The sequence below is a fragment of the Peromyscus leucopus genome, chromosome 8b (genome assembly GCF_004664715.2).
Source record: "Peromyscus leucopus breed LL Stock chromosome 8b, UCI_PerLeu_2.1, whole genome shotgun sequence".
Classification (NCBI taxonomy): Eukaryota; Metazoa; Chordata; class Mammalia; order Rodentia; family Cricetidae; genus Peromyscus; species Peromyscus leucopus.
In genome coordinates this window covers 33,951,716-33,977,339 of record NC_051086.1, presented here as the reverse complement: position 1 = coordinate 33,977,339, position 25,624 = coordinate 33,951,716, and the positions used below count along the sequence as shown (strand labels likewise).

At 49.4% G+C, this 25,624-nt stretch overlaps 2 protein-coding genes across 5 annotated transcripts in view; one reads left to right on the top strand and one right to left on the bottom strand.

The window, feature by feature from the left end:
* Positions 1-5,298, top strand: part of LOC114687574 (zinc finger protein 454-like) — a 32,247-nt gene extending 26,949 nt beyond the window's left edge. For all 4 annotated transcript variants that reach the window (XM_037201509.1, XM_037201508.1, XM_028862177.2 and 1 more), the window contains one exon: positions 2,760-5,298. In XM_037201509.1, the coding sequence (XP_037057404.1) occupies positions 2,760-4,087 (1,328 nt within the window). In that variant the 3' untranslated portion in view covers positions 4,088-5,298. The remainder of the gene's footprint in view (positions 1-2,759) is intronic.
* A 4,276-nt stretch (positions 5,299-9,574) lies between these two features.
* On the bottom strand, positions 9,575-23,677 carry Grm6 (glutamate metabotropic receptor 6). The gene is given in 11 exon segments (XM_028862174.2): positions 9,575-10,509; positions 11,719-12,030; positions 15,293-15,916; positions 16,006-16,151; positions 17,223-17,423; positions 17,527-17,667; positions 18,966-19,120; positions 20,646-20,781; positions 21,323-21,493; positions 21,496-21,538; positions 23,192-23,677. Coding segments are annotated over 11 exon segments (2,613 nt in total). The 3' UTR covers positions 9,575-10,311.
* Positions 23,678-25,624: the final 1,947 nt, after the last annotated feature.

Here is a 25,624-nt window from a genome sequence, read left to right as displayed (position 1 = left end):
CTAAAGTTATATTTGTTTTGTGGTTCTTAATAGAAGATTATCTGGGGTGAGTGGGAGAGGGAAATGCTAAGGAGAGCTTGTTCCCCATAGGATCTCCATGAACCTATATCATCCGTGTTTACTATCCAGCCCTCAATATCACTTATTTCAAAGCTTTACATAGACTTCAGTTAGAAGGCAGAAAGTGGCCTGCAGTCTCAAGTTTGCCTGCAGAATATCACGATACCCCTGAGCCCAAGTGAGAAGACTGTTGACTAGGTGTGGAATTGTCATGTATAGCAAGGGATTATTTGGTCAGATAATCCATGGGGCTGTATCTACTTTTCCACTGAAAATCCCATTTGTACGTGACTGTTATGCTCCTTCCCCAGATTCACAGATTCTGATTCTAGAAATACCAGATGCTGTCTAGCAAGGGGACTTTGTTCCTAGGTTCCTCTGCTTACTTTAGTGTCACTGTGGTGTGTTCCTTATGTAGATGTCACAATGGTTGGAGACATTGCTTCTGTATATGCAGTTGAACATCCTTATTTCATTAGTATACTTGAGCATTTCACGCAGCCTAGGGGGCAAGTTACCTTCTGATTTTCTGAATACTCAAATAAAGTCTTGAAAACATAAAAACATTGGTTTCAATCTTGAGGTTTCTTCCCACTGAGTGTTGACCTCTAATTTCAGAGTTTTGTTGTGGCAACATTGGGGTTGTCATGAAGACCCTATCACCGGACAACATAGCCACACACGCCCCTTATATCTTAGCATAGTATGGTCTACATTAGAGATTTTTTTGTTGTTGGTTGGTCTTTGATCTTTTTTGGGGGGGCCCGCCACCCAGCTCCCAAATAAATAATCACAAAGGGAGGCTTATTATTACTTATAAATGCCCGCCTTAGCTTGGCCTAGTTTCTAGCCAGCTTTCCTTATCTTAAATTATCCCATCTGTCTTTTGCCTCTGGGCTTTTCCTTTTCTTGTACTTCTGTAAATCTTACTCTTACTCAGTGGCTTGCTGTGTAGCTGGGCGGCTGGTCCCCGGAGTCCTCCTCCTTCTCTGGCTCCTAGAGCTTAGATCTCTCCTTCCAGTTTTCTCCTTCTATATACACTCTCTGCCTGCCAGCCCCACCTATCCTTTCTCCTGCCTTGCTATTGGCCAGTTCTTTATTAGACCATCAGGTGTTTTAGACAGGCACAGTAACACAGCTTCACAGAGTTAAGCAAATGCAACATAAACAAAAGTAACACACCTTAAAATAATATTCCACAACAATTTAAGTCTTTTTTTGTATTTTTGTGTGCTTGCTTTGATTCATTAAATTTTTTTCATACTATCTATTTTGATCATTTTTTCCTCCTCCCTTTTAGATTCTCCCCACCCAAATTTATGATCTCTCTCTCTCTCTCTCTCTCTCTCTCTCTCTCTCTCTCTCTCTCTCTAATTTTTGGAGACAGAATCCCCTCTCTCTTTAAAAAGATTTTTATTATTCTGTATGTGTGTGTGTGTGTGTGTGTGTGTGTGTGTGTTTTTCCTGTGTGTATGTCTGTGTACCACATGTGTGCTTGGAGCATGCAAAGGCCAGAAGAGGGCATTGGATGTCCTGGAGCTGGAGTAACAGACATACATTAGCCACTGTGTGGGTGCTAGGAATTGAATCTGGATCTTCAGGAAAAGCAGCCAGTGCTCTTAACCACTAAACCATCTCTTATCCCCAGAATCTTTTTTAAAATTTGTTTATTTATTTATTTTACATCCTGGCTGAAGCCTCCCCTCCCTCCTCTCCTCCCACTCCCTCCCCCCTTTCCCTCCATCCCCCCTCAACCCACCCCTCTTCCCTCCCCCTACCTACCCTTTCTCTGTATTCACTCAGAAAGCGGCAAGCTTCCCATGGGCATCAGCAAAGCATGGCATATCAAGCTGCTGTTAGACCAAGCACCTCCCCCATTCAGGTTGGGCAGGGCGATCCAGCATGGGGAACAAGTTCCCAAGAGCCAGCCAAAGCACCAGGGACAGCCCCTGCTCCCATTGCCAGGAGTCCCACAAATAGACCAAGCTACACGACTGTCACATATATGCAGAAGGGTCTAGGTCAGTCCCATGCAGGCTCCCTGGTTGTTGGTTCAGACTCTGTGAGTCCCCATGAGTCAGGCTACCCTTTCCTGTGGGTTTTCCTGCGATGTCCCTGACACCCTCCCTGGCTCCTACAATCCCCCCTCCCTCTCCTCATCAGGACTCCCCCAGCTTAACCCACTGTTTGGCCATGGGTCTGAATCTGCCTCCATCAGTCACTGGATGAAGGCTCTCTGATGACAACCGGGGTAGTCAGCAATCCAATCACAGGCATCCCCCAAATCTTACTCTTTAACCCACATTAGCCTCAAACTTGTGGTGGTCCACCTGCCTCCACGTCTCAAATGTTGGGATTACAAGCATGAATCAAGCTTGGCCTATACTAGATATTTTTTGAGCTTTAAAAGTCAGATAAAATCTATTTAATCACAAACAAAATGAATACTGTTCTCAGAATTGCAACCCAGATGCAGGACCTTTGAAATCAAGCTCCCAAACACTCCTGCCTCGCGTGTAGCATTAGATAAGCTTCCGCCATCTTCCTGTGCTCCCATCCCTGGCTCTTCCCCTTCACATTACCGCCTTAAGTCTCCAGCTGCAGTTCCTTTGTTAGCATTGTTAACAGGCTGTTCATTTCATTCCATCCAGCTGTTTCACCAGGGTAAAAGTGACGTTTCTGTTTTCAATATCTTTCAGGAGGGATTACAATGACCACAAGTAAGAAATTTCTCAGGGCAGATATTCCTAAAAAAGATTCGGATCAGTGGATAATGAAGGAGAGAATCACCAGAGGGACTCACTGGGAATGTGCTCACCTGTTAGACTGGCAGTTCCAGGAAGGTCAGGAGGTCAGGCAAGTGGTCCTCACCCAACAGTGCACTCCATCAACGCTTAGTGGGCAGAAAGTCGAGGCCTCTGAGAAGGTCTGTACAGGGAGTTCATTACCCATTCCAAGTCAGCGATCTCAAGCAAGCAAAAAAGATTTGGAATGCAGTGAGTGTGGAAAAGCCTTCTCTAAGAGTTCCACCCTTAAGAAACATCAGAAAATTCATACTGAAAAACTCAACACAAGTCAGAAAATGCCTATTAAAGACAAACGCTATGAATGTAGAGAATGTGGAAAAGCCTTTCACCAGAGTACACACCTTATCCATCACCAAAGAATTCACACTGGTGAGAAACCATATGAATGTAAGGACTGTGGCAAGGCCTTCTCTGTGAGCTCTTCACTTACCTACCACCAGAAAATCCATACTGGAGAAAAGCCTTTTGAATGCAACGTCTGCGGAAAAGCCTTTATCCGGAACATACATCTTTCCCACCATCATAGAATACATACTGGAGAGAAGCCTTTCCAATGTAACATTTGTGACAAAGCTTTTGTGTGCAGAGCACATCTTACCAAACACCAGAACATTCACAGTGGTGAGAAACCCTATAAATGTAATGAATGTGGGAAAGCCTTCAATCAGAGTACAAGTTTTCTTCAGCACCAGAGAATACATACTGGAGAGAAACCCTTTGAATGCAGTGAATGTGGAAAAGCCTTCAGGGTGAACTCTTCCCTTACTGAACACCAGAGAATTCACACTGGGGAGAAACCATATAAATGTAGTGAATGTGGCAAAGCATTCAGGGACAATTCATCTTTTGCGAGACATCGGAAAATTCACACTGGAGAAAAACCTTACAGATGTGGCTTGTGTGAGAAAGCTTTCAGGGACCAGTCAGCCCTGGCACAGCATCAGAGAATTCATACTGGAGAAAAGCCTTACATGTGTAACATCTGTGAGAAAGCTTTCAGTGACCATTCAGCCCTGACCCAACATAAGAGAATTCATACAAGAGAAAAACCATACAAATGTAGAATCTGTGGGAAAGCCTTTATACGAAGCACACACCTCACTCAGCATCAGAGGATTCACACAGGAGAAAAACCTTATAAATGTAACAAATGTGGGAAAGCCTTCAACCAGACTGCAAACCTCATCCAGCACCAGAGGCATCATATTGGAGAAAAATGATATGTACAAATGCTGCTCATGGAAGTACTGTGGAACTGATGTCATTAATTATTGAATATAAGAGAAAATCCTAAAGAATCACAATGGAGTCTTGTATTAGGATGGCTGTATTTGCTAGGAGCCAAGTTCCATGAGGCCGTGGGTTTTGAGAGTGTTGAGGATACCAAACACCTTTCTCTTAGTACTGCCTCAGTTGTACTGATGGTAGTACTTTTTTTAAATTGGCCTGAATCACCAAGTATTAGAATCAAAATGAAACTTCATTAAAAGTATAAATGTCAGTTGATCAAACTCACAATTTGTTAAGATAATTATAAAATTATAAAAATTAAGAGTGAGAAGCAAATGAACAACAAAGTAAGAAAATGGTGAATTTTATTCTAGATTTTCTTCTATAAGAAAGTTGCCATCTTTAACAGAATCCTTTGTCTCCCCTCACCCACATCCCGGATGCCTAGTTTAGAGAAGTTGCTGTCAGTCACCCATGTATGAGTGAAGAATCCTTTAAATCATGCTTCTCATGGTTCTGCTTCTGTTTCAACCCCTTTTGTCAAATCTCCTGGTTTACCTGCCCACTTGCTTCTTACATGTGTTCTCCTGGGAAGGTTCACTTGAGTCATGTGACTCTCTTCTGACTTAGCTCTAGCCATTATTACCGTATTCCTTGTTATCACCACTGAGAACCTCATTCATAATGCAAATCTGAATTGCACAATCAGTAGTGTCCATGATATTCAATTCTCACACCCAAATCTAGCTTTCAGAACTCAAGGTCTCTTTCTGAGGTAAGAGTCATCAAAGGTATTGTATCACTCAGTTGTACAAGACCTCAGCTAACTACCATACTGGTAATACCTACATAAGGGCTTTTCCCTGGGAGCCATTACCGTCTAGCCATTCCAAACCATAGTAAAGTTACACTGTCCACAGGAGTCAGGGGCTTGATCAATTTCAAATGGGATAGTCCCTACCATCTAGTTGTGGTTGGTATTCCTGGCCACTTCCACTTTTGTGATTTGTCATCTTCCCATATACAACTGACAAGAGACGAGGGCTCTAAGGCCAGTGTTCAGGTGCTCTGACCTGTGACTTGTTCCTGGTCAGTCTTCTGTAGCTACTGAATTAGAGTGTATCCTTGTCCAGCTTTTGTCTGTGTTTCTGAAGGTATTAACTCTGTTCTATAAAAGCAATATGCCTATAAGTTCTGCCTATATGTTTGAAAGTTCATTTCTTTTCCTCCATTGGGGCATCCCACCACTTAAAGACACTATTGTTCTGATAGTGTTGAATAACATATCGAGCAGTTCCATGGGTCCTGAGATGAAAAGTAGCACCATTGACATTCTCTGGCCAGGGCCAGATCCAGGCCCAAAAGGCTGTGACAGGCTCATCCTACAGGCAGGACTTTCGTGATCATTAATCCCTCAATATTTTTGTTGTAGACATCCCAGTCACAACCATGCATCTTTCTATATGCAGGTCCTGGGGACACTCTCCCACACCAAAAGGAACAAAGGACCTGTACTACTGCAAGGTGGTATGTACTCCACAATGAAGATGGAGGAGCCAATAAACTGGGCAGTCTTGTTCCCTAAAACGATACAGTTAGAGAAGAGGAAATTCTATATCATGTCAGACTCTGGTTGTTGCATAGACCTGAAAGCTTTGGGCACTTCAAAGCCAAGTTCAGCTTTCTATGTGGGGCAGTCTTCTCATGTTCAGTGACTGAAAACGTATGTCCTCCATTATGCATGTAAAAGGGCATTTCAAGAAGTTACGTGGCACTACCAAGGGTGTGTATGCAGGCATCCATCTGCAGTCTCACGTGGCTGGACTTGCAGATTGTGTATTAACCTGCATCACCATGTTCCCTGGCACTGATGTCTGCTTTCCGCACTATCCATATGCCCTGCTGGGTCCTTACTCACACAAACCTTGAGTCTCTGAGAGTTTTGCAAGTTCCTTTTTGTTTTGTATTGGCTTGTTTTGAGACAAAGGTCTCTGTAAGCCAGGCCTGTCCAAAACTCTCTTAAGTCCAAGGTGGCCTCAAATTTATGGCTATCCTCCTGCCTTGGGCTCCCAAGTGTCCAGCTTGAGAGTCACATTTCTGAGTTTGCTGTTCATCTTTTTGTTAATAACGAAAGTGTCGCCTCCAGATGGCAAGCACGGCCCTTGTGTCAGGGTAACCGTCTCCTTTTTCTTAGTGACAGCCTACAAAAGTGGCTGCAGTCTCCTGTTCTCGGAACTTATCTTCCTCAGGTGTAACTTCTGAAATCATGCTCATTCACTCATCCCTTTCTGGGGAGCAGAAAGGTGGTACATAGCCTGCTAAATATACCTGGGCCAACTTGAATGTCTTGTAGCGGTGCTGGCTGGACGGTGGCTTTATGATGTCCTACCAGGTGGTTGACAGTGTGTTGTCCCACCTTGACTAGGAGAGCCATTGCCTGCCCTTTTCTAATCTGAAGTAGCATGAACTATCTACATGCTGATGGGACTACCTCAGCATCACCTTTGACCCCTAGAGTGCATTTCCAGGAACCTTGAGATAAGTGTGTTCTCTAGCCAGGAGTGGTGGTGCAGGCCTTTAATCCCAGTGCTCAGGAGGTAGAGGCAAGCAGATCTCCGAGTTTGAGGACAGCCAGGTCTACATAGAGAAATACCCTGTCTCAGAAAAAAAAAAAAAAAAAAAAAGTTTCTCCCACGTGCTCTGTTCTGATCTGCCTGATTTTAGACAAGACTTCGGGTTATTGAGAAGGGCTTTTCCCTACCCCCTGCTAGTCAGGTTAATTTCAAGGCAGTTGCTAGGAAGAGCAATTCCTTCCATCTCTAGATGTCACAGTCTTTTGACTGACCACTTATGTACCAAACCATGGCAGAAGGACCAGTGCTTGGGACCGTTCAGGATTACAGTTAGCAAGCTGTCCATGGCACGTCTTCAGAAGCTCTCACCACACATCCCATTCACCCTCTGGGCTCCACACAGTGTGCAGAGATGGCTCCCAACACTCGTGACACTGTCTTCTGGTGACCTGCCTGTGCCTGTGTGGAGGAAGTGCTGAGCTTGCTTGCAATGTCAGTCTCCTTGGTCTCCTCATCTGGACTCTGGGGAGCTGAAGAGCCACCTCCCTTCAGAGCGTTCCTTCATCCTGCTGAGCTGCCCAGGGGAAGACACATCAGAAGTGCCAGTGTCATTCTGCTCAGGGGAGGCTTGAGGGGTGTTCCATCTAAAGTGTCCTTGTGTTTGTGGACTCCCACACGCAGCCACTGGAACTACCTGCCCTTTCAAATTTCTCTGGTTTTCCTCTTTTCTCAACTCCCCTGGTTTTATTCTAGGTTCCTTTCCCGTTTACCTAAGATTGCCTGGCTCTGGCAATCTTAAGTTGCACGTCCCAACCTGTCACCTTCTTCTGTGTCCACTGACTGCTTTCCAAATGGCCTTCTGGCGGCTAGAGATTAGCTCAGAAATTACAAGCACTTGCTGCTCTTCCAGAGGACTGGAATTGGGCTCCCAGCACCAACATCAGATGGCTCACAACTGCCTGTAACTCTAGCTCCAGGGAATCTGATGCCTCTAAGGAGACTGTGGTGTTGTTCACTGAGAAATGAATTATCCTGGCCAAGGTCACCCATCTAGGAAGTGGTAGACGGATCTAATCTCAAGTTCTCTCTGTTTGCTATTTATGTGTGTGGGTATTTTGCTTGCATGTTTATGTATGTATATTGCACTTGCCTGGTGCCTCTGGAAGCCAGGAGAGGGAGCTGGATCCCCTGGATGAAGTTACTTCATTGCCAAATATACGAATGAAAACTATCAGCATTTCATTTCTGTCCATCTAACACTCAAAGCAACCCCCACCTCTAAGTCCCAAGAGATGAAAACTATTTAGGGAAATTTTTACATTTAGAAATAAAAGCATTCAGAATAATAAAGAGTATTTCATTTTTGCTGTTGATTTTCTTTGTTTCTTGAAATGAGGGCCTCATATAGCCCAGGTTGGCCTTGAACCAACCATGTAGCTGAGGCTGGCTTTGAACTCCTGACTCTACTGTCTCCAGCATGTACCACCATGCTACACAGTTAAGGGTATTTCTGAAGATCGTTCATTCTTTAGATAATGGAAGAAATCTATATACAATTAAACGTTTTATTACATTTTAGAGGAAACTCTGCAAACTGAATACTAAAGAAGCAATAGAAAACTGAATTCAAACTTCTGGGGAATGTTATATTTGTTAACTAGAATTCACTCAGTAAAGTGAAAAGCAATATGTATAATGGAATATTGGGGGTAAGTTTCCAAAAAGCAAGCATGTCATACATGTGACAAAAACTTCACAACTAAGTCACAGCTTGGATACACTGAAGAATTCAGAAAGGAAAGACACCTCATGGAGGTATTCAATATGACAAGCTCCCAATAACAGAGGCTCTATCACTCTGTACAAAACTGGTCGTGATGTGGAGAAAACCAACAATGGAATGCATGTGAGGAAGCCACAGGAGGCAGGTGGAACTCGCTGTGTATTAAGGAATTCCCACCAGAGGACGAGGATAACTGGACAGGAAGTGTGGGATTTGGCAGGAGGCCAGGATTCTAGTCGTAACTTCAGCTGGTGAGGAATCCATGTCATGCAGACAGTAGAAAACATTAGAAATCATTCTAAGTCAGAGCCTCAGGAAAACCCCATGAATGCAAAAAGTAAAAAGATGGAGAAGTGTTCAACTAGAAGCCAAAACTCACTGCACATCAGAGAAACACAAAACAGGAAGTAGAAGAAACCCTTTATTCAGACCTTGATTCACTGACTCTGGAAGAGATCAGTCACACTCTTTTCCTCAAGAGGACACATTTCACACTTCCGGGGACTCAGACGGGACAGGAGCCTTAGCAGGAGCCTCAAAAAGCATTCAGCAGTAAATGCGACGCCACGCTTTGAACTGTGGACAAACTGGGAACACGTGGAGTGGGCATGGAGATCTATACAGCAGAAACAGTCTGCAGAGAAGCCTTGGTGGTGGTCTCAGAATGCTCAAGTATTGCACCTCCAGGTCAAAACTCACTATACCTTGGAGCATCTGTCCACTGAAGTACAGCTCGTTTTCAAAATTTAGTCCTGTACCTTAAACACTGGAGAATTCACAATAAGTTAAAACAGCTAACTCAATACATTTAAAAACAGGAAACAAACTTCCCTAACTAAACACCAGCTCTGTAAAAGAAAGATTAGTAGAAAATGAAAGTCCATGCAAGGTACTCCAGTAGCTTCCTCCATGTGCCTCATACCCACCTTTTAGAGGGCACTCCAAGAACATGTGGGGAGAGCCTTTAGAGCCAACCTTATCATTTAAAATTAAGCCAGGCATAGCTACACATACCTTTGATCCCAGCACTTGGGAAGCAGAGGCAGGCAGATCTCTGTGAGTTCAAGGCTAGCCTGGTCTACATAGTTTCAGGACAGCCAGGGCTACATAGTGAGACCTTATCTCAAGAAAAAAAAATAATAATAATCCTCACCACAGAAACAAGACTGTTCCTGGAACCCCCTGAAGAAGTCCAGTTGTTCTTTATTCTCTCACACAACACTAATGTGTTGGCGTTTCTTCAGGTTGGAGCAATTTACAGGAACATACACAGCAAAGAAACGCTGCCAAACTTTGTGGAAGACCCTGTGGAGAAGACTGAATGGGAAACCACCTCACAGAAGGCTGCCCCAGTTCCCTGTACCACCCCACTCTAGCTGCAGGCCCACCCTGGCTTCCAGGACTCTCACACAGGCTTTTTTCCTTTTTTTGTGGCGGTTGCAATCCCCTCAGCTCTAACCCTGGATTTCATGTTGTGGATCTCACATACTGACACCCTGGCCAGCCCCAAGATGATGCTGTTGGATCAAGATAAATCTCACCCCAACCTGGCATGGCTTCACCATGGTCTTTGAATGTCTGCCCAGAAGGCATCAGTTTAGTCTTAAGGTAGAAACCTGGAAGCAAGTATTTCCTATTGTGGGTAGGAAGGGCGGAATGATGAGGTTGGCATGCCCAGGAAAGCAGAAGTCCCGCATGGCTCAGGATCCAGCTCTTTCTGAAGGCATGCCCAGCTGTGATGGTCTTCACACATTGCCAGCCTGTGATGGTCACTGTAGATCTTCGCAGCTTCCACTGTGAAGTCAGGAGAAGCAAAGAAAGAACAGGGAGCAACCTGTGGCACCCACACTCCACCTTGCTACTTGGCATCCTCTGTGTTCTCGCTCTTGGGCGGGGCTGCCACCGTGGAGGTTGTCTTGAGGCTGCGCTTCCGCTTCTGCACGTTCTGCTCCGGATGGAAGAGGATGACGTAGGTTTTGGGCACGTAGAGCATGCCAAGGGACACTGATGCACTCAGGCTCAGGGACACAGTCAGTGTGGTCGTCTGGATGTAGATCTAAGCATGGAGGAGGGAACAAGACTGGACTTAGCCCTGCTTTCCCTCAAGCCCGCCACCTATAGACGGGGAGGTGAGTTACATCAGTCAGGTGAGCGGGAACGGGAACAAAGGAAAGGTTAGGACGAGAAGGGCCAGGCACAGTGAGGATCAGGTGGAGGCGGGAAGACAGGTGGCGGGACACAGATGGAGTGGGCTATTAAGAAGGAAGAGGAAGTCGGCCTGAGAGGTGGCTCAGTGGTGAGGGCATTTGCCATCAAGCCTGTAAACCCGAGTTGGAGAGAAGAGAACTGACACCCGAAAGTTGTCCTACAATCTATACGATTTGTACTGTGGTACATGTGAATGCACTTGCACACAACACACACACACACACACACACACACACACACACACAGAGAGAGAGAGAGAGAGAGAGAGACAGACAGACAGAGACAGAGACAGAGAGACAGAGAGAGACAGAGAGAAAAATCATACACGCTAAAAAAAATCCCTTTACAATTTAGTGGTTAAGGCACTTGCTGCTCTTGCGGAGTATACGGGTTCAGGACAACACTAGACAGCTAACAACCACCCATACACCCCGTTCTAGGGGACCTATGCCCTTTTCTGGCCTCCAAGGGCTCCTATATGCATATGATATACATACAAACAAGCAGGCATACGCAAAATAAAAATAATTTTCAAATTACAAAAAAAAAAAAAAAAAAAAAAAAAACTGAAGAGGGTGGCACCTGGGAAAAGGCTCCCACTCCTAAAGAACAGAATTTATTAATGAGTAGATGAATGAACAGGTTTTCAAATATCGAAATGAGGGAACAGACAAGGCTTTCAAAAAGGAGCGGATAACACACCACACGACGGCCCAGGTGAACAAACAAATGCTCTCGGGTCGTGAGCAGGTGACCAGAGAAAGAGTCAAGCAATTGGCCGTTAGATTAACGAGGTAAGCAGCATAAACTACAGGAAGAAATTAAGTGAAAAGAGGAAGCGTGGGAGAGAAGACGTTAGGAAGAGGGCTAGAAGGATGGATGAGTGGATGGAGGAAGAGAAGAGTGAACGAACAGGCGCAGGACTATAAGAGAGAGAACAGCCCAGCCACAGTCATTCAAATGAGGCATCAAAATGGGTGGTCCAGCTCCTGGACCATCGAGCCTTTCAGTAGGGGGGAGGGATGGGCAGGAAAAGCCTTCTGGGGGACCCGGTTACCTTCTCGGCCGACTGGGCGGTGCCAAAGAAGATGGGAACAAAAGCCAGCCAGATAATACAGGTGGTGTACATGGTGAAGCCGATGGGCTTGGCCTCATTGAAGGTCTCAGGCACACCTCGGGCCTTGATGGCATACACCGTGCACGTGACCATGAGCAGGAGACTGTAGCCCAGGCAACCAATGAGGGACAGATCAGACATATCACACTTGAGCACACCCCTGGCCTGCTCCGGGTCCACCGTCCTCTGCTCCTCATAGTCAATCACGCTGTGTGGAGGCTGGGCCCCCAACCACGCTATCACTCCCACCACCTGCAGGAACCAACACAGTGTCAGGGACATATTGTCTTCTCGTGATGAGTCCATTACAGCCCCTCACCTAGGTCTCTAGCTGGTCAGATTCCCTGTGATGCCCTTGGCCTACTGAGTTAGATGCTCAGTCTCGAAAGGCTCACCGTGAAGAAGGATCACCCAGGGGTGTGTTCCTACCTGTGGAACATGGGATGGAGAGGACAGTTGTGCTTGAGGCACATGTGGACCACATCAGGGCTGGGCGGGCAAGCAGCAACCTGACCATTCCACACTATGCCATGCACCTGAGCACCTTTAAGGTTCTAGAACCTCCTCCTCAGTTTGTCCACATGCAGACTGGAAACCCACATAATCTGTTATGAGGACATGATGCCTTCTTGGAGGCACAGCTCATGCAGGTGCCACCAATGAGACCCAGTCCCCAGAGGGATGTTCTGTCCTCACCTCCATGCTACTCCATGGGTGTGATAGCACTAGCATGCCCACAGCTAGCAACAAGGCAAGGCTGGTTTCCGGGGACACCCCCCCCCAAAGCTAGAGAACTGGGAACAGAATGCCATGAGCTTATGGGTAAATGTGCAGTGAAGCAAGATGCGGCCACATCATAGGCCAGAGGCTAATGCCCAAGCCCCAAGAGGGAGAAGATGGACTTTCAGCTGCTCCCTAGTGACAACAGACAGACCCTAAGCCAAAGGAAACTGAGGAATGGGAATCAAGATGTCTGCATAAAAGTGAGATCCTGGAGGGCACGACCCATGTGTGTGTTCAGCGTGGGGCTGAAATCCAGCAAGCTATCCAGTGCCATGCCCTCTGAGAAAGGGGTCTCAACTGAGGAGTTGCCTCTGTCAGATTTGCCTGTCTGCATGTCGGTGGGGACGTTTTCTTGATTGCTGATGGATGTAGGAGGGCCCAGGCCACTGTGGGGGGGATGCCATCCTTAGGCAGGTGGGCATGGGTTCTATAACAAAGGTAACTTAATGCGAGCCTGGGAGTCAGCCAATAAGGAGCATTCCTCCATGGTTCCTGCCTTGACGTCACTCAATGATGGACTATGACCTGGAAGAATTGGATGAAAAAAAAAAAACCCTCTTTCCTCACCAAGTTACTTTTAATCATGGTGTTTCTCACAGTAACAGAAGAGAAACTAGGGACTTTCCTTGTAGTAATGTGTCTACTCAGAAGGGACACTCTTCTCCAGAGGCAGCAGCTCCAGGAATAGGGCCTAATGAAATAAAGCCACCCCATCCAGACGGGCAACCCTGGAAGCTTCTCCTAGGGTAAGCAAAATGTCACTCAAAAGAAACTAGAGCCTGAGGCTGATGGCACACAGGGTGACCAGCAACCACAACATACTCATACTGATGGCACAACCCACGTGACTGATACGGATTCGGCACCCCACAATGTAACAAGCTTCTGTAAAGCAAGAGAAAGTGAGCAATGGAGAGAAACTGACGAAGCAGAGGGGACCTCAAGGGCCCAGTTACACCAGTTTGCATAGGCAAAGGGAAGGAGCAGTGTGGCTGGGTGTGATGGCCTTGCCCTTAATCCCAACACCTCAGCGGCAGAAGCAGGAGGTGCTCTATGGGTTCCAGGCCAGCCTGGTCTACAGAGTGAGTTCCAGGACTGCAGGGCTGCATAGAGGAACCCTGACTCAAAAAAAAAAAAAAAAAAAGCCGGGCGGTGGTGGCGCATGCCTTTAATCCCAGCACTCGGGAGGCAGAGCCAGGCGGATCTCTGTGAGTTCGAGGCCAGCCTGGGCTACCAAGTGAGTTCCAGGAAAAGGCGCAAAGCTACACAGAGAAACCCTGTCTCGAAAAACCAAAAAAAAAAAAAAAAAAAAAGAAAAAGAAAGAAAGAAAAAAGAAAAGAAAAGAAAAGAAAAAATGAAGCCCCACTACATAGCCATTATATCGGTAGAAACATCTAGAAAAGCTGAAGGTGTGGGGAATCCAAATTCATGAGGCAGGATAGATGAGTTTGAGGGGGTTGGGGGAACACTGAGTATCTTGTAAGCATCTCCATCCAAAGAGTGAGGGGAGTCTTGGGGCACTTCCTCAGGATGCTCAGGCACGGTATCTGGACAAAGATCTAGTGTCTTCCAAGCGTAGAGAATCCATTGCATGAACCAAGGCCATGGGTAGAAGTGGACACAGGGGGGACAAGCCCAGGAAGGAAGAAGGACTCGCCTGCCCCGAGAGCGTGCCTTGTCAACACGGGCCAGGCTGTGCCGGCACGCGGAGAGCATGCTGGGCTGAGCATGGCTGGGTCTACACTGTCACACCAGCCCCCACACCCCCTCCTCAGGCCATTTGCCTTAGTTCCCTCTCCATAGAAAATGTCCACTCTGCAGAGCTCTGTCCCACACTGTAATAGTTGCAGCTAAGGAGAAACCCCTGGGAACTTTGAACCCCAATTTTTAATGTTCATTGCATCATGAGATGCTGGCGGTAGCAGAATGAACGCCACACTCCACGGTGACTGTGGCCTCTGGGATACATTCTTGCCCCGTTTTCACGTGTGAGTCAAGCTGTGGGAGAGCTCACTTTAACTTCAGGGGATAACAACATGGCTGAACAGTTGGACGCTCAGTTTCCTCTACGGATTTGGCAACGGAAGTGGCTGTTAAAACGTGAGCTGTGATCACCCCTGAAGAAAAACAGGGTGCTGTGTTCTGCTGGTTGTTTGGACAGAATCTCACTGTATCATCCGGGCTGGCCTCCATCTCACAGAGATCCTCCTATTTCTGTCTCCCAAGTGCTGAGATTAAAGGCGTGGACCATCACATTTGGCCTATCCTTCAGATTTTTAAGCACAGGACCCAAATGGGAAAAAAAAAATTGACTCTATAAAGCTTCTCCACTTCTCCAAAGACTTTTTTTTTGTTTTAAGACAGGGTCTCGCAGTATAGACCAGCCTGGCTTAGAATTCTCTATGTATAGCATGGAGAGCTCTGTCTCCCAGAGTGCTTCATTTAAAGATGTGCGCTGCCACACCTGGCCTGAAAATTGCTATGTGGATGAAGATGGCTTTGAACTCCTGATCTTCCTACTTCCACCTCCTGGGTACTGGGATAACAGGTGTGCGTCGCCATGCTGGGTTTATGCTGTGCTGGGGAATCAAACCCAGGGCTTTTGCGTGCTAAGAAAGCCCTCTCCCAACTGACCTGCTCCCTTAGTCTCTTATTCTCTGGGTGTTAAGGTGGAGGAATGTATGCACCCCCCATGCACTCACCATGCTACTGAGGAATCTGGGGACCCACCTGCAGGGAGGTGAGGCAGAAGGTGATGACTAGCTGCGACGTGGGGCTGATGAAGGGTGGTGGTGTAACAGAGCGCTTCCCCTGCTCAAAGATGCGGTAGATGCGGTTGGTCTTGGTGAGCAGGGCTGAGTAGCTGAGGGTCGTGCCCAAGCCAAGCAAGAGTCTTCGGGCAGCGCACACAGCTGCACAAGGCTCGGCGACCATGAGGAAGGTGATGGCATAGATCAGGAAGATGCCAGTGAGCAGCACGTAGCTAAGCTCACGGCCAGAGGCTCGGACGATGGGAGTGTCGTTGTGGCGCATGAAAGTGGCTATAATGGTGGTGGTGGCCATGATGCCCAGGATGGCCAGGAGAAGGGGCAGAGCAGCCCATGGAGAAGACCAGGTCAGGCGCACCACAGGTGTGGGGCGGCAGCCAGTGTGGTTGGGTGTGGGCCTCATGTCCCCTGGACAGGCCTCGCACGTGAACTCATCCACCTGGAAGCGGTACCCATCGCAGGCTTCACAGTGCCAACAACAGGGGACGCCCTTCACCATCTTTTTCCGTTCGCCAGGCCCACAGGGGAGGCTGCACTGAGAAGGGGGCATCTCGTGGGGGTCGCCTGACCACTGCAGGGCTTCCATCTGGGGCAGAGAGAACACAGGCTGCTGACTCTTACCACCAGGATTCAGAGCCCTTCACCTCCACCCGGAGCTCAGTCCCTGCCACTTACATCCAGTCTAAGGTCCTCTGCCCACTGGCCCACAGCCTGGTACCCGCCACTGCTGGCGCTGCCATTGGTTGCCTGGTACTGGAAGATGTCGTAGCGCCCGGGGGCATCTCCATTCTCATTGAACATCACTGGGGTTCCTGCGCTGCCTGCAGGGAGAGGCCAGTCATCTCCCGTTGCTTTTCCAGCCCCCCCCCAAGGCCCCCTTTCTGGAAAGCCTCAAGGACCAACCAGGATACAGGAAGAGTTTGACAGGTTCCTGGCCAGATGTTCAGCATCACTCATTAGCAGTGAATGTAGTTTCAGACCAGGATATGCTGCCTTGTAGCCATGAGGAGGACATGGTACAAAGCATGCCTCTCAGAGCTGGAGATGGCTCAGTGGGTAAGAGCCCTTGCTGCTCAAGCGTGAGCACCTGAGTTCAGATCTTAGCACCCACTCCCAACGCTCAGGGGCAGAAGCAGGAGGATTGCTTGCTAGCCCCTAGCCTAGCTGCAGTTTTTAGTGAGAGACCCTGCCTCAAAAGAATAAGGTGGGGAGTGATGGAGCAGGACACTGGATGTTCCTCCACAGACAAGCACCCAAGCATATACACACATTTACATAACTCTCACAAAACCAAAGCAGCAGGCATCCCAAATACCTGGTGGAGAGCATGGAGAGCATACAATTTTATGCAGGATAGTAGTTGAATATAAGCACAACTCCTGCAAGTCACATGCATATGGGGAACCCCTTTGGGTCTGTTCAGGTTCATTCCTTAGAGCCTGGACTTTAGGCAGGTTCTGATGGTGCAGGGGACATGTCAGACCCATGCCTTTTGCCCCAGCAGCTCAGAGCCTGGCTAGGCTACATTTGGAAGCCTGTGACTCAGAGTGGGTTGTGCATCCACAGCAGGGTACTTCCTGGGGTCTACACTGGGCCCCAGGCCCACCACAGATGTGTGGAGTGGACAGGGAGTTCTATGTGACTTGTGGGGCTTAGTAAATGGGTTGAACAGCAGTTTCCCAACATCGACTTTTGCAAATTGGCTCTGAAGGTGAAGCCCCCAGAGGGTTACAAAGCAGAGAGAGGCCTGCACTTGGGTCAAACCTCAGGGGATCAGTCCTGGTATCTTCTCTTCCATTCTGCCTCCTTTTCCACTCTGACTTGTCCCAGCTGCTGCAGATCAACCCACAGAAACTGGCTTCCCCACCCTGTGGGGCCAGGCACTCACTCACCATTGAAGCGGACCGCTCGAATGTAGTTCAGCAGCGTACGGCCATCAGTAGGCTCCATGGCTGGGCACAGACCTGTGTGGCCTGGGCAGAGTGCCTGGTGCATGCTGTGAAGTGCATGGGCGATGGCATACACCGCATCGATCACGAACTGCACCTTCCCCTCCTGCTCATAGGTGGAGTCTTGGCCGATGCGTTCCTCACCTGTCCTAGGAGGCCCAGAGGAAGTGTGCCTGGCCCCTGGACACCAAGACTGAAGCCCCCCATCCTCTCCCCTGTCATCCTCCCCACCCAGGGTAGTGCTCACCTGTGCATTTTCGGGTGGAATCATCTGACTGGCCACCTGAGCTGGTTAGTTTGCAGTTAAAATTCTCTTCCCAGAACTCGGCAAACCAGATGTTTCGGCGGTTGTTCTCCAGGGAACGAGTCATGAAGTACTGGTCAAATCCTAAGAGGTGGGAGGGCGGAGACCTTCTGAGCCAGATGTGCCTCTCTCGTGTCCCTTTGCCATTGGCCCACTTTCTTTCCAGGAGGGGCACTGTGACCAAGTTCTGCATTCTGAAGGTAGAGACGTAGGGTGGGGGGCAGGGATCCCCAGAGCAAGCTGGCTAGCAAGACTAGCCATATTGGTGATCTCTGAGTTTGATTGAGAGACCCTGCCTCAATGAATAAGGTGGAAAAATAACTGAGGATGATTCCTGACATCAACCTTAGACCTCCACATGCACACGCATATATGTGTATCCTTTTCCCACATGTACGCACATATGCGTGCATCATGTACACACACACACACACACACACACACACACACACACACACACACACGAAAATGGGGGGGGGGTGACGATACATGAGAGCTCCAGTGTGAAATCTGCATCCTTAAAGAATTTATCACTGCCCTTTCTGTCCCCATTAGGGTGTTGCTATGGTTACATAATGGCCAGGACTTCACTATCCATCTTGTGAACTTGAGGCCAGAGGCACAAAAGAAAGCAAGCTTTAGAAAAGAAAGGGAAGCAGACTCCAAGGCTTTGAGAACACCATTGGCTCACTACTACACACCTGATACCACCCACATCTAGACCTCTTCTGATGAAATGCCTTGGTTGCTAAAACTCTGCTCAGCCCAGTCTTTCCACTTGATATTTCTTTAGCATTCTAGCTAAAAGAAAGGGTGTGAAGGTGAATACTCCACAAAAACTGGAAGCCTGTGGGAGACAGAGCTCCTCCTCTACTGGGTCCCTGAAGCATGTCATCAAGGCTGTATTTTCAATTCAGTATTCAGAGAAATGGGCACGCCTCTCACAAAGTGAACCCTCACGGGTGGGGAGGGAGCTGATGGGGAGGCAGACAAGCTAGGCCTTGCCTCAGCACTTTGATCAGCAGGATAGCACAGTCCACATCCTTGGTTTCTCTCCCTCCAACCTCCCCATTCAAATCACCTTTGGTAAAACCCAAACTATATGCATGGAATCTTAAAACAACAGCAGAACACTGTTGAGGTGCTTTGCCCTACACACTGAGTGTTCTTTCCCTCATATGCCTCATTCAAACACTGATGCGTACACACACACACACACACACACACACACACACACACACATATCATTCACAGATATAACCACAGAATCTCAGAGTCACAGCATCTGGGACTCCTAGAAGAGAGTGGTACCTACTATACAAACATAAATGTGTATCCCAAAGAGGAAACAATTGGGAGGATGAGTAGGATAGGGGACTTACCATCGATGGAAGCCCTTTTGGGCAAGATGGTGATGGCCCCCACAGCCACCTCCTCTAAGTTCAAGATGGGGGAGATCTTGGATCCCCAGCTGTCTGAGCCAACCCAAAGGAAGTGGCCAGTCAGGTTGGCCTGGCGTGTTGCCTCCAAGACCCTCCTGGTAGGAACAGAGCTGGAGGTGAGTCACAACCTAGGATTCTTCTTCAATTTGGTCTTGGTCACCTCCCATCCAGTATTCCTCCATCCTATTTCACAATGAGCATCATATTCCTGTTTATCAGGACTCTGCCCAGTGTGTGTGTGTGTGTGTGTGTGTGTGTGTGTGTGTGTGTGTGTGTTTGTGTTATAGTGTATTGTATATACATGTGAACATGTGTGTGGTGACCAGAGATCAACTTTAGGTATCATTTCTCATGTCCAATACACCTTATTTATTTATTTATTTATTTATTCATTATTTATTTATTCATTATTTATTTATTTATTTATTTATTTATTTATTTATTTATTTATTTGAGACAAGATCTCTTTAGTGGCCTAGAGCTTGCTGATTTGGGTAGGCTGACCGGCCAAGGAACCCCAGGGGATCCTTCTACCTCCGCCTCCCCAGCCTGGGATTACAACAGATGCTGCTGCGGATTGAGCTCGGGTCTTCATGCTTGTGTGGCAGGCACTTGACTGGCTGAGCCATCCTCCTGGCCCTCTGTCCACTCCAACCCACTCTACACTGGCCATCAGATGATGCTGTGCTTTGGTTTTGGCTTGAGTGTTTCTATCTGGAGGAAGCTTGGACCTCGGTGTAAATGCTGGGAGGTGACGTGAGCTTTAAGAAGTGGGGCCTATAAACCAGCCCTGACACTGAATGCTTTTAATCCCAGCACTCAGGAAGCCAGCTTGTCTGAACACAGCAAGTACAGGGATTCATAGTGAGGCCCTGTGTGAACAAAAGGGGGTGCCTAGTGCAAGGTTATTGGGTCACTGAGGACAATGCTCCTGTCCTCTGGAAGGGTGAGGTCTTTCTGTGAAAGTGAGCAGTTATAAAATAGCGATCGCAGCCCCTCTTCTTTCTGAATTCTGTCTCTCCACGCACTTTCTCCTTCTACTCCCTCCTCCCATGATGACACTTGTCAAAATGTGATGCAAGCTGGGCCCTCAGCAAAGCTGGTTTCCTGCTGCCTCCAAAACTGTATGTTAAAAATGTGTCTTTCCCTAGTAAATCACCCAGACTTGGATATTTTGTTATAGTGAAGCACAATGGATGGATGCAGAGAGCTCCTTTGGGGAAACTCAGAAGTCAGTCCGTTCACAAATGCCTCTGCCAGCGTCAGGCCCAACTTCCTGGGCTGGAAAAGAGCCTTAGCTGGCCATGGACAATGTAGGTTTCAGGGTTTACTGGGAGTGTGTCCCTCGTGGTACATTTTCTGCTCTTGGGTCTGCCCACCAGTTCCCTCTGCCACAGTGAACAATAAAAATAGCGAGCGTTTTCCTGTTTCCCAGGTCTAGGCCTGTGGCATCTCCAGCCAGTAAGGTCCGGCTCATACCCTGAACACAAGACTTCGGATGGCAATGGGAAGAACCTGGGGAGAGGAAGGGAGTTGCTCCTGGCTGGGAAAGGAGAAGGATAAGATCTCATGAGAAGAGCCCCCAAAGAGCATGGTGGCTGAGTGTGCCAACAGTCCCACCTGATGTCATCCTCATTGGCAAAGATGATGATGCCCCGAGCGTTAGGCGTTTCCATGAGCCTCCGGATCACTTTGTGGAATTCTCCCGGCTTTGGCTCCCTGGGAATCTTTATTGATTGAGCAATACAGACACCTCCTGGATGTCAGGGATACCAAAGTCAACTCTCCTCTCACCTACCCTTGCACATACACACCTGGCTGACACTTCTGTGACTGTGTGCAGAGCTTAGTCGAGGAGTTTGGAGGGTAGGGATCTTGCCTGGACCCTACCTAGCAGACCATAAACATGACCTGAATCCCTTAAAGCAGTGGTTCTCAACACGCATGTCACGATCCCTCTGGGGGGTTGAACAATCCTTTCACAGGGGTCGCCTAAGGCCATCAGAAAACACAGATGTTTACATTACGATTCATAATAGTAGCAAAATTACAGTTATGAAGTAGAAATACAAATAGTTTTATGGTGGGGGGGGTCACCACAACATGAAGGACTAAATTAAAGCAGCATTAGAAAGGTTGAGAACCACTGCCTTAAAGGGACCTCACGCCCCTGGAGCACCATTCTGGCTGGCCACAGGGACCACCCCACCCCAGCCTGTATCCCATCCACTTGTTCCTGGCTCTTCTCTGCGTTAGCTGCCTATCGCCTGGGACCTCCATCCCAACTCCCCACTCACCGGCCTCCCGAGAGATCTGCACAAAGGCCTCCACCCCACTCTCTCCGTAGTTGCCTTCCGAGGCCAGTGTAGACACGTAGTTCCATCCCAAAGCCCGCACAATGTCTACCATGGCCTGAGCCTGGTAGGAGTCAGGGGGCACCACTCGGGAGAAGAAGTCATAGCGTGTGAGTCACTGAGCTCTGGGGCTGTGGAGGCATAGCTGATCTGGGGTATCTGAAGCAGGAAGGACACACAATGAGGCTGTGGCTGGAGGCTCCATAGACCAGGGTGGCAGTGGGGGACTCAGGACATAGGTCACAGACAAATTGGGAATAGCTCTGGGAGACAGTAGGGACCTGGGACTCAGATGAGGCCTGGAAGGTTGGGGGGGGGTGCTGGAGGGGTCACACACACACAGGCTGGAAGTGTGGGCTAGTGGGTTATCTTTGAATGGATCTGATGACTGGGAGGTAAGAAGGGCTTAGAGCAGGGTCACCAGCGACAGCTGCACAGGCCATGAGCCAAGCAAGGATACTGGAGCTTAGGGAAATGTGCCCTGGTCCAGGGGAAAGGGTCTTCTGCTGGCCTTGTTCCCCAGAAGGAGAGGACCCTGCTAGGATCAGAGCAAACCAGAGCTGGAGAGGAGGGGCGTGCCAGGCTGGACATTCTAGCGGAAGGCTTGTTTGAAACTCGGTTTCATCTACGACCATTAGAGAGATTAGGAGCAGGGATCATGGGGCCGAACCATGTTACTGGAAAGTGGGACCTGGGGTGTGGAATGATGGAGCACAGAACTGGGGAAACAGGGAAAAGGCTGAGAGGCTTGGGAGGGAAGCAGATAAAGAGGGACCAGCAGGCTGCCCAAGGTCTGGCAGGGAGGAGTCTCAGGAGGAGGGCCTGGGGCTGTTCCAGGGCTGTTTGAAGGGGAATGGGAAAGAGAGAAGGGAAGAAGGAGGAAGAGAAGAAGCAGGAGTGAGGCTTAACTGGAGGGGGTCAGGGAGAGAAAACACAAGAAAGCAAAAACCAGAGAAAAGAGAACAACGAAAGACCTACTTGCAGTGGAATCGATGCCCTCTTCAGGAGCAGTAGACCCCACCCACGGTCCCCAGGAGGACTACTATAGAAAGCCCCCGAACTCTAATGCCAGAGCAACCCCCTCCTCCGAGTCCCTGGGTCCTATGGCCCCCAATCGCTCGCTGCACTTCAGACTGCAAAGAACACAGTGCCCCCTAGCGACGAAGAAGATGCAGAGCCTTGCTGATAAGCAGTACATAGCAAAACAAGGGAGCTCAGATAGTTTTTAACAGCCCCTGGCACCAGAAGGGATTAAAGGCGGGCATTCTGAAACGGAATTTAAATAGTGAGCAAAAGATTTAAAAAAAAAAAAAAAAAAGGCAGTGGCACTTTACCCCTCAAGATTCTGTACCCACTATGGCAGCTCAGGGCCACTTCCAAGGGCTCCTGAAGAAGAGGCCAGTTCTCATGAAATCTCAATTTATCATCCAGGAGTGCTCGGGGGTGGGAGCACCTTGCAGGTTGTACAGGGTATCAGCAGAACATGAATGAGTGGGCAATTGGGGACTGAGGTCTAATCTGCCCTTACTTAGCCAAATCTGCCCTTAGTCTGGTTCGAGTCACAGACTGCTGGGGAAAGGGACACCCTTCACAGACTGCTGGGGAAAGGGACACCCTTCACGAAAGATGTCAGCTTAGGCCAGCCAGGCGGCAGAGCAGACAGACGAGCCAAGCTGGGAAAATTGATCTGCCCCCGTGGGCAGCAGCTTTTTAATCTGGATGAGCTGGAGCGCTCAAAACAGACTCTTCCAGAAGGAAGTAAAGGCATCAGCCACCTGGGTGGGTGCATGGGTGGCAGACGCGAACCCTCACCGCAAACAGGCGCAGGACGTTGGCGACCATGATGGACACGGAGCTAGCCGAGGCGCCCACCACGGCCACCACGCGCTCTGGGGGCGCGGTGCGCAGCGGGGGGACGCCTCCGGGGCAGCGAACGCTGGCCTCGTCGCCGTCGCCGCGCCCTCGGATGAGCGCCTGCACGAAGCTCAGCGCCTGCTCCAGCGCGTAGGTGTCCCGCGAACAGGTGTCGAGCAGCCGCGCGCCCAGCCGCACGCCGGGCAGCAGCTCCGGGTCGGCATTGACGCGGTCCAGCGCGTAGAGCATCGCCTCCAGCCGGTGCACGCCCTGCTCCTTCTTCAGCGGCCCGCACGCACGCCCCGCCGCTCCCCGCGCGTGCACCGGGAACAGGCCGCCCAGCGTCAGGCCGCCCGCCAGGCGCACCGAGCCCGCACCGCGCGCCACGCCCGCCTGCGACAGCCACCAGGCCAGCGACAGCAGCAGCACCCGAAGCCGCGCCATCTGCTCGCGGGCTGCGGGAACGGAAGACACCGGGACGTTCTGAGCACCAGCGGACTCCGCTGCCACCCTGTACTCAGATGCCACCTCGGGAAACTGGCCAGACACCGGGCGCGCAGGAAAAGTTGGTGACTCGGTGACTCGCGCTCAGACAACTCCGCCGGCTCTCCCAGGCCTCCACAGAGCTGCTTCAGCCTCCCTGAAATTGTCCCCCCAGCCCCACCCCCAAAGGTCTTTATGGCAGATCCCGCCCCGTCCCCTCGCCCCACAGTTCCGGGCACCTCTTCCTCTGGACCCACCCCAGGGTATTCTAGGCTCCCTCCCAAGCGGTGCTCACCTGAGCCAACCTCTGGCCAGTAGGACGAATCTTCGACTGCTGTAAAACCAGGGCTCTAGCCTAGAGGATTTAAGGATTCCGGGGAGGGATGAGGGTGAGGGCAGAGATCCCCTCCAGAGCTTGCGAGTGGAGGAAGGGCTCTCTTTCCCTCTCCCCGTCTCTGGCTCCCTGGGTCTGTTTCTCCCCTAGACTGTCTTTAGATTGTGCCTGACCCAGATTGGTTATCTGGGTTTCAAGGGTACAAGCCTGGATCCTGGCAACACCAATAAGCTTGGCCACTCCATCCTCAATATGCCAATTAAAGAGACAAATAATAGTAAAAATTGGAGAAAAGAGATTTACATGATGTGTCTGGCCACAGAGAGAAGAGGAACGAAGAGGTCCAGTGACCCCACCCCCCAAGTTGATCTTCAGAGACTTGGGTTTAAAAAGAAAGTGACACACACAGCTAAGTGATTCTGGTCATTTGGGGTCCAGTCTCTCCTGCAAGGTGGTCTGACAAGTTGTGAAACTGAAATCTCTTCCTGCGAGGCATGCTCCCTCTCAGGCTGCACCAGGCTTCAGTGTTCGGCTTCTCCCAGCGTGAGACTCCTGGGGAATTTGAAATCTTCAGGGTCTGTTAGCGGAAGGAAGAGCACACAGGTGTCTCCAGAACACCTTCTCCCCTTTCTGTCTTTCTCCTTCTCTGTTCTGACCACTAGAATTTTTTCACTTTTAAACTAATATTTTATACGTATTTTTTGTGTGTGAGCATGCGCATGCGCACATGCATACAGGGGTTGGTTTTCTTTCCACTCTGTGGGTCCTGGAGATTGTACCCAGGTTGTGAGGCTTGGCAGAAAACATTTTAACCAGCTGAGCCATCTCACCAGCGCCCAGTAGTCTTTTTGAATGCACTTGCCTAAGAGCCTCCCCAGCTTTCTCTCGGCAACCCTGGGACAAACCTGTAAGTGACAGATGACAGGAGCAGAGGCTGAGAGTGCCAGCCCAGTGAATCTGAAGGACAGGTGCAAGGCTTGGTAACGGGGTGGGGGTGGGGGGATGCTGAGCTTCAACATCACCAAACATACGGAAGTTCTGCAGAGAGACTCTCCCATCCTGCAGACTGGGAAACAGACACCCCAGGGAGTGATTGACAGGCCAAGGCCATGCAGCTGGCTTATGTCAGCAACTAGATTTGCATTCAGAGTGGAGTGAAACCACCAGCCCACCCACTGGTGTTGGAGGGAGGAAGGGCAGGGCTGGTTGGCCCTGCGGCTCCCATCTGGGTCAGGAGTCCTGAGCTGTTGTCCCCCAGGTCATTTCTAAAAGCTTCCCAGCTCTCTGGAGCCGGAGCTCTTGTATCCGACTGTTCCATCTCATGGTTGGACCATGGTGAAGGGGCTTGGCTCAAAGACGCTTTCCCATCATTGCCAACAGAGGACAGGACTGAGCTCTCTGAAGCTGGACAGCAAAGGCATCTTGGAGACAGATGCTGAGGCCCAGCCTCCCAGGATTAGCGCACTTGTCCAAGTGGGGCCTGAGCCAGGACTAATTGCACTCCATTAGTCAGGGTGGATTAGGGTGGCAGCAGAGGTCTGGGCGTGGCTGGTGGAGAGGGCAAGCGGCAGAAA